Source organism: Ovis aries, chromosome 23 (assembly GCF_016772045.2).
Source record: "Ovis aries strain OAR_USU_Benz2616 breed Rambouillet chromosome 23, ARS-UI_Ramb_v3.0, whole genome shotgun sequence".
Classification (NCBI taxonomy): Eukaryota; Metazoa; Chordata; class Mammalia; order Artiodactyla; family Bovidae; genus Ovis; species Ovis aries.
Genome location: NC_056076.1, coordinates 20,624,778 through 20,638,437, shown reverse-complemented (window position 1 = coordinate 20,638,437; position 13,660 = coordinate 20,624,778). Strand labels below are relative to the sequence as shown.

At 41.2% G+C, this 13,660-nt stretch overlaps 1 protein-coding gene across 5 annotated transcripts in view; it reads right to left on the bottom strand.

Annotated features, from left to right (window-relative positions):
* TPGS2 (tubulin polyglutamylase complex subunit 2) overlaps positions 1-13,660 on the bottom strand; it is a 69,067-nt gene that overhangs the window by 38,364 nt on the left and 17,043 nt on the right. For 2 of the 5 annotated variants that reach the window (XM_060405331.1, XM_042239371.2), the window contains exons 2-3: positions 12,968-13,051; positions 7,300-7,379 (exon numbers count right to left, since the gene is read on the bottom strand). In XM_060405331.1, the coding sequence (XP_060261314.1) occupies positions 7,300-7,320 (21 nt within the window). In that variant the 5' untranslated portion in view covers positions 7,321-7,379; positions 12,968-13,051. Of the gene's footprint in view, positions 1-7,299; positions 7,380-9,098; positions 9,242-12,967; positions 13,052-13,660 lie in introns of all 5 variants that reach the window. The other 3 variants (XM_004020414.6, XM_012103331.5, XM_042239370.2) reach the window with 2 other exon arrangements.

Here is a 13,660-nt window from a genome sequence, read left to right as displayed (position 1 = left end):
TTGAACGCATCAATTCCTCAGTGTTCTGCCTTCTTTACTGTCCAGCTCTCACGTCTGTACATGACCCCTGCAAAGACCATAGCCTTGACTATATGGACCTCTGTCAGCAAAGTGATGTCTTTGCCTTGTCACACAGGGTTGAGGTTTGTCACAGCTTTCCTGCCAAGAAGCAATCATCTTATAATTTCATGGCTATAGTCACCATCTGCAGTAATTTTAGCGCCCAAACGCCCAATATAGAAGCACCCAAATACATAAAAGTACTAACAGATATACAGGGAGAAGTTGATGGGAATACAGTAATAGTATGGGACTTTAACACCCCTCTCACATCAATGGACAGATCTTCGAGACAGAAAATCAACAAGGTAACAGAGATCCTAAGTGACAAAATAGAACAGTTAGATTTAATTTATATTTCCAGGACATTACATTAAAAAAAAACACAGAATACACATTCTTTTCAAGTGCGCATGGAACATTCTCTAGGACTGATCACACCCTAGGGCACAAAAGAAGCTTCAACAAATTTAAGAGTATAGAAATTATTTCAAGTATCTTTTCTGACCACAATGGTATGAAACCAGAACTCAACCACAGAAAAAGAAATGAGAAAAACAATTTATACAGAGACCAAACAATATGCTATTTAAAAACTGACAGGTCAACAATTAAAGAAGAAATTTTAAAAAATACCTTGAAGCAAATGACAATGAAAATACAACTATACAAATTCTATGGGATGCAGCAAAGGCAGTTCTTAGAGGAAATTTCATATCAATATAAGACTTTAAGAAACAAGGAAAATCTCAAACAACCTAATCCACCACCTAAAAGAACTAGTTAAAGAAGAACAAACGAAACTTAAAGTTGGCGGAAGGCAGGAAATAATAAATATCAGAGAGGAAATAGAGACTAAAAAACAATAGAAAAAAATCAATAGAAGCCAAAGAGCTGGTATTCTGAAAGGTTAAACAAAACTGACAAGTATCTGGCCAGGCTCACAAGAAGAAAAGAGAGAAGATTCAAATAGTCAAAATAAGAAATGATACATCAGAAAGACAAAAAGCTATAAGAGAACAATTATATGTCAATTATATGAACACTATATGTCAACAAATTTGGCAACCTAGAAGAAATGGACAACTTTCTAGAAACACACAGCCCACCAAAACTGAATCAAGAGGAAATAGGTAACTTGAACAGACCAATCACTAGAAGTGATATAGAATCTGTAATTAAAAAACAAAAAAACAAACAAAAAAAAACAACTCTCTACAAGAAAGTCCAGGGCCAGATAGTTTCACAGGCGAATTTTACCAAACATGTGAGGAAGAACTTACACAGATATTTCTCAAACTACCAAAAGATCGAAGAGGTAGGAACACTCCAAAGACATTCTAGGAAGTCACCATCACCTGATAACAAAACCAGACAAAGGCAGTACAAAAAGAAGAGAAAATTATACGCCAATATCTTTCATGAATATAAATGTAAAAATACTCAACAAAATATTAGCAAACCAGATTTAGTAATACATAAAAAAGATCATATACCACAACAAAGCTGGGTTCATCCAAGGATTAAATCATACAAGGATGGTTCATCATACGCAAATGAATCAATGTGATGATAAGACAAAAACCACACAGTCATCTCAACAGATGAAAAAAAGCATTCAGTGAAATTAAATATCCATTCATGATAAAAATTCTTACCAAAGGGGGTACGGTGGGAACATATTTCAACATAATAAAAGCTATTTACGACAAACTCACAGCTAGTACGATACTCAACAGTGAAAACCTGAAAGCATTCCCACTAAATTCTGGAAGAAGACAAGGATTCCTATTCTCACTACTTCTAGTCAACACGGTGTAAGTCCTAGCCAGAACAATCAGACAAGGGAAAGAATTAAAATTCAAACTGGCGCTTGCTAAGTCACTTCAGTCATGTCTGACTCTGTGTGCCTCTATGGACTGTAGCCTGCCAGGCTCCTCTGTCCATGGGATTCTCCAGGCTAGAATACTGGAGTGGGTTGCCATACCCTCCTCCAGGAATCTTCCTGACCCAGGGATTGAACCTTCATCTCTCACATCTTGTGCTGGCAGGTGGGTTCTTTACCACTAGTGCCACCTGGGAAGCCCATTTCAAATTGGTAAGAGAGAGATAAAATTGTCATTATATGAAGATGGCATGACACTATATACAGAAAACCCTAAAGACCACACAAAACAAGACTAGAATTGATAAACAAATTCAGCAAGGTAGCAGGACACAGGTATTAGCTGTATTTCTTTAAACAGAAAATGAAATATCAGAAAAGGGAATGTAAACAGTCCCTTTGAAAGTCACATCCAAAAAAAAAAAAAAAAACAAAAAAAACTTAGGTATAACCTCATCAAGAAAGTGAAAGACTTATACGCTGAGAACTACAAATATTAGTGAAGGAAACTGAAGAGGATTCAAAAAACTGGAAAGCTATCCCATACTCTTGGTCTAGAAGAATTAATATGGTTAGAATGGCTATACTACCCAAGCGCAATCCACAGATCCAATCTGATTGCTATCAAATTACCCAAAATGTTTTTCACAGAACAAGAACAAATAGTTCTAAAATTTATATGGAACCATAAAAGATTCAGAATTGCCAAAGCAATCCTAGGGAAAAAGAACAAAGCAAGAGGCATAACCTTTCTAGACTCCAGTTCAGTTCAGCCACTCAGTCGTGTCTGACTCTTTGTGACCCCATGAATTGCAGCACACCAGGCCTCCCTGTCCAACACCAACTCCTGGAGTTCACTCAAACTCATGTCCATCAAGTCGGGGATGCCATCTAGCCATCTCATCCTCTGTCATCCCCTTCTCCTCCTGCCCCCAATCCCTCCCAGCATCAGAGTCTTTTCCAACGAGTCAAGACTTCACATCAGGTGGCCAAAGTACTGGAGTTTCAGCTTTAGCATCAGTCCTTCCAAAGAACACCCAGGACTGATCTCCTTTAGAATGGACTGGTTGGATCTCCTTGCAGTCCAAGGGACTCTCAAGAGTCTTCTCCAACAACCATAGTTCAAAAGCATCAATTCTTCGGTGCTCAGCTTTCTTCACAGTCCAACTCTCACATCCATACATGACCACTGGAAAAACCATAGCCTTGACTAGATGGACCTTTGTTGGCAAAGTAATGTCTCTGCTTTTCAACATGATATATAGGTTGGTAATAACTTTACTTCCAAGGAGTAAGCGTCTTTTAATTTCATGGCTGCAATCACCATCTGCGGTGATTTTGGAGCCCCCAAAAATAAAGTCTGACACTGTTTCCACTGTTTCCCATCTATTTCCCATGAATTGATGGGACCGGATGCCATGATCTTCGTTTTCTGAATGTTGAGCTTTAAGCCAACTTTTTCATTCTCCTCTTTCACTTTCATCAAGAGGCTTTTGAGTTCCTCTTCACTTTCTGCCATAAGGGTGGTGTCATCTGCATATCTGAGGTTATTGATATTTCTCCTGGCAATCTTGATTCCAGCTTGTGCTTCTTCCAGCCCAGCGTTTCTCATGATGTACTCTACATATAAGTTAAATAAGCAGGGTAACAATATACAGCCTTGACGTACTCCTTTTCCTATTTGGAATCAGTCTGTTGTTCCATGTCTAGTTCTAACTGTTGCTTCCTGACCTGCATATAGGTTTCTCAAGAGGCAGGTTAGGTGGTCTGGTATTCCCATCTCTTTCGGAATTTTCCACAGTTTATTGTGATCCACACAGTCAAAGGCTTTGGCATAGTCAATAAAGCAGAAATAGAAGGTTTTCTGGAACTCTCTTCCTTTTTTGATGATCCAGCGGATGTTGGCAATTTGATCTCTGGTTCCTCTGCCTTTTCTAAAACCAGCTTGAACATCTGGAAGTTCACGGTTCACATATTGCTGAAGCCTGGCTTGGAGGATTTTGAACATTACTTTACTAGCATGTGAGATGAGTGCAATTGTGTGGTAGTTTGAGCATTCTTTGGCATTGCCTTTCTTTGGGATTGGAATGAAAACTGACCTTTTCCAGTCCTGTGGCCACTGCTGAGTTTTCCAAATTTGCTGGAATATTGAGTGCAGCAGTTTCACAGCATCATCTTTTAGGATTTGAAATAGCTCAACTGGAATTCCATCACCTCCACTAGCTTTGTTCGTAGTGATGCTTTCTAAGGCCCACTTGACTTCACATTCCAGGATGTCTGGCTCTAGGTGAGGGCCATCATAATCACCATAATGATTATCTGGGTCGTGAAGATCTTTTTTGTACAGTTCTTCTGTGTATTCTTGCCACCTCTTCTTAATGTATTCTGCTTCTGTTATGTCCATACCATTTCTGTACTTTATCGAGCCCATCTTTGCATGAAATGTTCCCTTGGTATCTCTACTTTTCCTGAAGAGATCGGTAGTCTTTCCCATTCTGTTGTTTTCCTCTATTTCTTTGCTTTAGACAATACTAAAAAGCTATAGTAATCAAAGCAGTGTGAGACTGGTATAAAAACAGACAAACATATGGATCAATGGAATAGAATAGAGAGCCCCCAGAAATAAACTGCACACCTATAGATAATTAATCTTTAATAAAGGAGGCAAGAATATAAAATGGGGAAAGATAGTCTCTTCAGCAAGTGGTATTGGAGAAGTGGAACAACCAGCTGCATGTAAATCTGTGAAGTTAGGACACACCCTCAGATCATACACAAAAATAACTCAAAATGGGTTATGACTTAAAACTATAAGACATGACATCACAAAACTCCTAGAAGAGAATATAGGCGAAACATTCTCTGACATAAAACATACCAATGTTTTCTGAGGGATCCCAAGGCAAAAATAAACAAATGAGACCTAATCAAAATTAAAGCTTTTGCATAGCAAAGAAACCATAAACAAAAGGAAAAGACAAGTTAGGTACAAACTGGGAGAAAATATTTGCAAATGCTGAGACTAACAAGGGCTCAATTTCCAAAATATACAAAGAGCTCACACAACTCAATAACTACAACGACAACAAAAACACCCAGGGACTTCCCTGGTGGTCCGGTAGTTAAGAATCTGCCTGCCAATGTACAGGACATAGGCTCAACCCTTGGTCTATGAAGATTCCACATGCCTCAGAGCAACTGGGCCTGTGAACCACAACTACTGAGCCTATGTGCTGCAGTTACTGCAAAACTTCCCCCAACTCAATATGTCTGAAGAAAATGTTCTATTGGCTGTCTCAGTTAGTTAAAAATCTATTTCTCTTGTGCATATCCTTTAGTTCTTCCAGTCTGCTGATGGCTATTTATCCAGCTCTACAACTGTATTCTCCTCAATATCAGCCTAAGCTAAATGGGAACCCCCAAAAGTTGCATTGTCCAGGAGGCAGATTAGTTCTCAGTGTCACTGGATATAAAAAGCAGTCATGGAAGGCATGCTACAAATGAACAAACCATGATATCATAAGTAAAACTGGAACAAATACACCAAGAATTAGAGAATTCTGGGAAATAAGTATAAGACACAGGAAGACTATGCCTGAAAAACTACCTCAATAAATAAGTGGCATAATGACGCAGCTTTAATGGTGTTCCACCCCAGAAAATGCACTCCTGTTCTCTCATCCTCCCATCCTGACCTATGAACCTGGGTTTCTAAGCTAGGAATCTCCTCTTCAGCAGACAGAAAAACTTGAGGTTCTCATTCTCACAGAGTCTCAAGGCAGTTTTCCCTATAGCCCTGACTCAAACCTTTTAAGAATAAGAAGGGATGTAATCCACGAAGTCTACAGGCCTGGCTGGCATAGCCACAGCTGTACCAGCACCATCAGCTAGTAAGAGCTTAACAGTAGATGTTGCTCTGGAATTTAGTTTTCTCTTAGGTACTGTAAGTAAAAATGGGAGCAGAAGCTGAGTGAGTCCATGCTTAGAGCTGAGGTGCTGCTCAGCAGAGGTCATGGAGAGAAACCTTAATTACCAACTACTGATACACCAGTAAAGCCACTGCTCAGCCTTGGGAGGGTGGGAGCTCTTCACAGGGACTGACCATGCCCACATTCCTGGGGGCTGCCCGGCTGGTGAGGGCAAGGCTGCCATAGTGTTGCCCTCCATAGGAGGGGTCGTCTGGTAGAGAGAAAGGGCACGTGCTTAGAGGCAGACAATCCAGGGTCTGCTACTTGGTAGCTATGTGGCCCCGGACAAATTCCTTGACCTCTCTGACCCTCACATTTTTCATTTATTACACAGAGATATCGACACTGATCTTGCCATGGTTATTATGAGGATTAAATGAAATAATTTACCTGATATGGCAGCAGCACTCACTCAGTGACAAGGTGACCTTGTGCTCCCTAGTCAGATCCATTTGCTGCTTGCTACTCAGCCACAGTTATTTTCCAAAACGGAAATCTGACTTCTCTACTTAAAACATTTCAGTGGCTTCCCTTGGTAAATGTAAAGAACAAAATCCTGATGGTCTGAGAAGCCCTGCATGTCCTGGTCCTCATCTACCTCCCTCCCTCATTCTCCTGTGCTTTAGCCACACGGACCCCCTTTATGCTTTCAAAAATGTAATCCTTCCTGTCTTGAAGCCTTCACACAGGCTCAAAGCATCTTCTTCGCATATCTCATCTATCTGGTTAACAACTTCTCATAACTTCTTTGGGAAAAATATTCCTCAACCTCCAGACTAGGTCAGGCCTCCTGACAATGCTCCCATAAACTCTCTTTCACAGAGCTTGATCTGCTTTGTAATTATACCTGGGATGACTTATACTATGTCTCAGACAAGATCAAGAGGTAGGAAACTGTGTTCTTTATTGATTACCCCCGAATCTCTAGGACTCAACATCAAGCACAATGCCTGGCCCATTTTAGGAGCTTAAATCTTTTACTGAATAAATGAATGAATGAAAGTTCAGAGGAGGGTTGGAAAGCATTTGCTATTAATCTGGTTAGTACTTCTCTGCAACACTTAACCACGTTCTGCCCAGCATGCTTATGAATATTTAATTCCTTCTTTCCTTGCTGGATTTTCAGCTTTGCTGTGTATATATACAACTTCAAATGTTCCACTGCCTCCTTAAGACAGGCTCAGAGGAGATGCTCCGTGTTGGGGAGATGGCATGGAATGGAAGGGAGCATTAAAAGCCCTGAACAGAAACAGAGAGAAAGATGAACTCTAACTTGAAGGTGGCTTTGGCCTAAGAGAAAGTCTCCTGTCCAGTCTTTCCTTCTCAGGGGCATTGAAGTTGACCGCTCTTTGTTGGGAGGTGAGGATTCAACAGGGTGACACTTACTTGTTCCCATGAAGAAATCATATGACGTTCAGCAGGTGGCTTTTCTATGATGGTCACCTCTGTCACACCTGGGGATGATTCTGGAAGAGGAAGCAGAGAGTAGAGTAGTTGGTCCAATCTCACATATTTCTACCAGAAACGTTGATGAACTGTTGAAGTCTGCTCTAGGAATACCAGATCCCTCTGAGGAGCATTTGTTACCCCTGTAATAAAAGCAGCTGGTCCCTCAAAAGCAGTCGGTCCCATAAGCTAAGATCATGTAGTCTTCTAGTGATAATTATGCCAGTATCCTTTCCACATATCAAAGTTTTCCTCAAGTTTTCAGAAGAGTCAAACCTTGGAATGCAGCAACAACCCAATACACTAGCTAAGAAACCGGGACTCCACCATCATAGTCATGCTTTATGCATTCACGAGCTGTGTGACCTTAGATGACTGCTCACCTCCTTCTGCATTCAGTAAGACAAGAATTACAATAATACCTTCCTCAATAAGTGAAGCAAAAACAGGAATGAAGAAACAGAGAGGAAACAGAGATGAAGATACTTTGGAAAAGTAAAAAGTACCATATACACAATTTTTCTTCTGCCTTCTGTTCAAGGTTCTTTCTAACGTGTTGGGAAGCATGGTACTGTGGTAGAAAACCAGTGAGCTTCAAGCCATTTGACCTGGGGTGAATCCCTGCTATGCCCCTGACTGGTTAGGGTGGAAGACACTGTTTTATCCCTTTAAGGGTGGTCTCATTTGGCACTGTTCCACCAAAACTAAGACAGTAGATAATAAATGCCATTATTCAATTTTACAGCAAGGACACCGAGGTTGAGAGGTTAAACCACAAAGCCAATCCTCTGACTCCAAGTATGGGTCTAGTTGAAAAATGAAGAACATGTTCAAAAGTCACTACTTGCCCCTGGCAGAGCCTGTTAAAGCAATTATCCTATGCAAATGCAGAGTCTGGCTTCAATTAGTCTTGGCAGCCCAGTACTCTACCTACAGTAGGACCGAAGAATACAGAATTCTTGGCCCACAACACAGCTGGTTACGTAGGGATGTCATCTGACTATACTCCCAGTGCAATCTAATGCCTAGGGCTACAAGAGGACACACACATAATGTAAGTACCTGACACTAAGTTTTGCTGAGGCATCCATTTCAAATACATCCATCTTGAATAGACAAATTGCCAGTTGTATGACACAGTTACTAACTAAACAACTAGATGAGGAATGAGGCCACCCCCCACTCACAAAGTTCCCCTTTTAGAAAGCCCTGGGTAACCTGGATAACTGACTACTTGAATGAGCCACCTTTTCCCTTCAGTTGTCCTAATTCCCCCTCTTAAGTTTTAAATCCACCAATAAAGTGTAAACCTGCAAAACCCTAGATACACAACTCTGGGGTCCTAATGAAAGCAAAGACCCAGGTCTGTTCACTCACTCCCGGCTATCTGGCTGTGTGGCTGTGGGCATACCATGTACCCTCCAGGACCTGTGTATAATAAAAAAATTTTTTTCAAGGTTCCCCGATGGTTGCTGCTGAGGTATATCTTCAGTCATAACAAAAACCACAATGTTTGGTCCAACCACTACATCAGCTTCAGTCTGGGAAATGTCTGTGGGGCTCATCCAAGTAGTACAGGCCTAGGTGAGTGCCTCAGGTATTCCTAGCCAACAGCAACACTATCAGTGAGTAGGCTGAGAGAGACACAAACACACCATTCTTCAGCCTGTGACAGACCTACGTGGAAGGGCTACAGGTTCAGACAGAAATGCTGTGATGTAGCACAGATGACAACATACCACTTTTAATCTTTGCACATCTCCAGGACAGGACAACTGGTCAACACACTGGCTTTAAAAACTTTCATATAACAAGTTGCTTAGGAAGTACCCACTGCAGAGACTCTGCTATCCAATACTTCAGCACTGATAAGGAGGAGGTACTGCGGGTGAGGAAGACAGGGACACACAATAAATTCCATTTCTATAATGCTGTATTTCTGGAAACTGGTATAAGTTATCTCACTGACTCAACAATCATGTGAAGCCAGCATCATTACTTTAAAGATAAGGAAACAGGTTCAGTGATATTACATTAATTATTTCACAGAACTAAATCTCTGACCACAGGTGCAGGTACCAAGCCTAATGTTTTCTCTACTGTATTGCCTTAGTAGTTAATTCCAACATGAGGGAAAGTTTTCTTCACACCACCAAGCAATGCTGACACCAGCTGAGTGTTTTACAATTCAACTCAATCCTGACTCTACCAGGAGAAAGCCTCAGATCCTACAGGTTAAGAGCTCATTCCCACAAGCCTGCCCTTACTTCAGATGCTAACTGCAGGTCCAGGCTGTTATCTGTGCTTCTGACGGACTGGCTATAAATCAGGAGTTCCTATGATCCTTCCCTTAGGTTTGATGAGTCTGATACAAGCGCTCACAGAACTCAGGAAACCCATTTACTCACTGGAATATTGGTTTATTTTAAAGGATATTACAGATCAACAGGGAGATAAGATGTGTAGGGCTGGGTCCTGAACAAAGGGGCTTCTGTCCTTGTCGAGTTTCGGGCCTGGCACAGTGGCATGAGGAAGTGTCTGGTTAACCAGACTGGAAACTCCCTGCACTATTTTGGTTTTTTATGCAGGCTTCATTACACAGGCATGCTTGACTAAATAACTAGCCATTGGCAAATGACTCAACCTCCAGACTCTCTCCCCTCCATGTAAATCAGGTGGGGGAGTGAAAGTTCCAACCCTTTAATCCTGGTTGGTTCCCTTGGGAACTGGCCCCATCTTTAGGTTACCCAAGGGCTTTCCAGTCACCTCACTAACAAAAGGCACCTTCTTTTATCACTTAGGAAATTCTAGGGGTTTTAGGAACTCTGTGCCTGAAACAGTGACAAAGTCTAAATATATATTTATTATAAATCATAATAACACAGATAACCAAAAAATCATGAGGATATTTAGAAATAATAGCAATAACAAGTTGTGTATGGTTTATTATTAATAACATGTGACATGAGAAGTAGTATCTGACTCAGTTCAGATGCTCAGTTGTGTCTGACTCTGCTTCCCTGTCCATCACCAACTTCTGGAGCTTGCTCAACTCATGTTCATTGAGTCGGTGATGCCATCCAACCATCTCATCCTCTGTCATTCCCTTCTCCTCCTGCCTTCATTCTTTCCAAGCATCAGGGTCTTTTCCAATGAGTCAGTTCTTCGCATCAGGTGACCAAAGTATTGGAGCTTCAGCTTCAGCATCAGTCCTTCCAATGAATATTCAGGAATGACTTCCTTTAGGATTGACTAGTTTGATCTCCTTGCTGTCCAAGGGACTTTTAAGAATCTTATCCAACACCACAGTTAAAAAGCATCAATTCTTTGGCGCTCAGCTTTCTTTTTGGTCCAACTCTCACATCCACATATGACTATAGCTTTGACTATACACACCTTTGTCAGTAATGTCTCTGCTTTTTAATATGCTGTTGTCTTTTAATTTCAAGGGTGCACACTGTTTATAATAGCCAGGACATGGAAGCAACCTAGATGTCCATCAGCAGATGAATGGATAAGAAAGCTGTGGTACATATACACTATGGAGTATTACTCAGCCATTAAAAAGAATACATTTGAATCAGTTCTAATGAGGTGGATGAAACTGGAGCTGATTATACAGAGTGAAGTAAGCCAGAAAGAAAAATACCAATACAGTATACTAACGCATATATATGGAATTTAGAAAGATGGTAACGATAACCCTGTATGCGAGACAGCAAAAGAGACACAGATGTATAGAACAGTCTTTTGGACTCTGTGGGAGAGGGAAAGGGTGGGATGATTTGGGAGAATGGCATTGAAACATGTATAATATCATATAAGAAACAAATCGCCAGTCTAGGTTCGATACAGGATACTGGATGCTTGGGGCTGGTGCACTGGGATGACCCAGAGGGATGGTATGGGGAGGGAGGAGGGAGGGGGGTTCAGGATTGGGGACACATGTACACCCGTGGCGGATTCATGTTGATGTATGGCAAAACCAATACAATATTGTAAAGTTAAAAAAAAAAAAAATTTGAAGGCTGCAGTCACCATCTGCAGTGATTTTGGAGCCTAGGAAAATGAAGTCCCTCACTGTTTCCATTGTTTCCCCATCTGTTTGCCATGAAGTGATAGGACCAGATGCCATGATTTTAGTTTTTTGAATGTTGAGTTTTAATCCAGCCTTTTCACTCTCCTCTTTTACTTTCATCAAGAGGCTTTTTAGTTCCTCTTCACTTTATGCCATAAGGGTGGTGTCATCTGAAGAGCCCCCAAGATGATAGCTAACAGTGAATGACGTTGGATTCGTGATCTCCAAAGAAGAAGATTTAGCTTCAGGATCAGGTACCAGGCTTGATCACTCAAAGCTTTTGTGTGGCAGAAGTTTTATTATAGTGTAAAAGGACAGAAAAAGCTTCTGACAGACATCAGAAGGGGTAGAGAGAGAGTGTTTCACTTGCTACTCTTATCAAGGCCTTATATACTTTTATCAGACCCATTCCCACAACATACATTTTAGAAGAACAAGATTAGAACTAACAATAGAAAGGTCTTACCAGATCCATTCCCACAACATACATCTTAAGGTAAGATGAGTCAGAAGGTTCTTGTTAAGAAGAAGAAAAATGTCCTTGAGCACGATGCATTGTTATTATATAATCATTAGCACAGAGCTTATGGAGAAACATACCCTTGAGCAAGATGAATTTTGTTGTGTAATCATTAGCTCTGGACTTAAAGAAAATAATGTCTTATGTGACTAAGACAAAACAATGCAGAAAAAAAAAGTTTGTCCTTTTCTCCTCGAGAGCCCTAGACCCCTTTCTCCTTCTTGAGGGCCCTGGACCCCTTCCTCCTTGAGGGCCCTGGACTCCTTATCAACCTACATAAGAATTAACTCTTTCATTACCCCCTTCTTTGTCTAGGAGAACATGGCTGCCAAGGGAAAAGGGGTGTTGCTCTCATTCTGTAGCTACTTCCTGCTGGCCAGGGGCACGGGCCCTAAATTGTTCTGGCAGCATATTTGCCTTACCCTCATATTGAGGGTCTCTGATCCAGGGACAGTATAGTTGGAGGAGGTTGTGGCATTCATAGGAGCTTAACAACCATCTGTAACATAAAGGCTTTCAGACTGTTAGAAACAAACCCCATTATACAGTTACCAATGTAAGGCAAAAGAGTCATTAAACCAAGTTAAAATGTAATCAAAATTAAAAGTCACAGTATGTTCATAGTTAAGGTACAATGTGTTATCCCAGTCCATTTTAGGATTGTTAGATGTCATCAGATCAAGAAGAGGTGTCACATAGGATTGTTGCTGGTGAAGGAATTCCCAGAGTTGAAGACAGCCCTTTCCTTGAAGCACAGAAACCCACCATGGGAAGCTTTCAACTAATGAAAAAGGGAGTGCTCCACAGACCCAGCAATCAGACAGAGCCAATTCTACTCTCCCGCCTTTGTGACCAATGACAAGCATTTATGAGCTGCCTGGCTGGAATAATCCATATGGCAGAGGATGAAAGGAAATACTGAATGAAGAAAGCCAGGTCTTCAGACACAGCATAGTTTGCTCTAGATACCTGTGGCATGCCACGGGTGAATACTTTCTGTGGTAACTTACTCCAAAGTTGGGTGCTATCACTCTCTTCCTTCTCTGCCACCCATATCAGTTCCCTATTGAGAAGTGAAGTCTATTTCTCTGCTTCTGTGAAGAGAGGTTAACAGGGGTTAGTCTGTGACTTCCTTGACCAATAAAATATGGCAAAGAGACACCATGCAAGTTTTGGACTTCAAGACGGCTGGCAGTCCCCGTTTCCTCTCTTTCTGCTCTGAGCCATCACAAACTGAATCCAAGATACTCTTCTGGACAAAGAGGCCATGCTGGGGAGCCTTGAGGGGCCAGATATGTGAGTGCTGAAGCCATATCGGACTTCCAGTCGAGTTGAGCCAGAAGGTAATTCTAGTCCTAGCTGCAATCTCATTGCAAACGTCCGAGATGCAAAATGCAGACAGTCCCACCTAAGCCCAGTCAGCCCACAGGACTGGGAGAGAGACTAAATTGCTGTTTCAACCCACTGTTTGGGGGTAGTTTGTTACCCAGCAATAAATAACTGACTCACTCCCTAGTAGAAAACAGTTTCTGAGTCAACAATCTCAGATATTTAATGAGGACCTGGCATGTCCTCAGCTTGGGAAAAATTTCTGCCAGAGATTAGGAATTTAAGGAGATACTGTCTCAAGAAACTCATTGCCTGGTTAGACAAACATGAATCAACAGTGAAAACTTCAAGATAATAATATGTATTACATATTA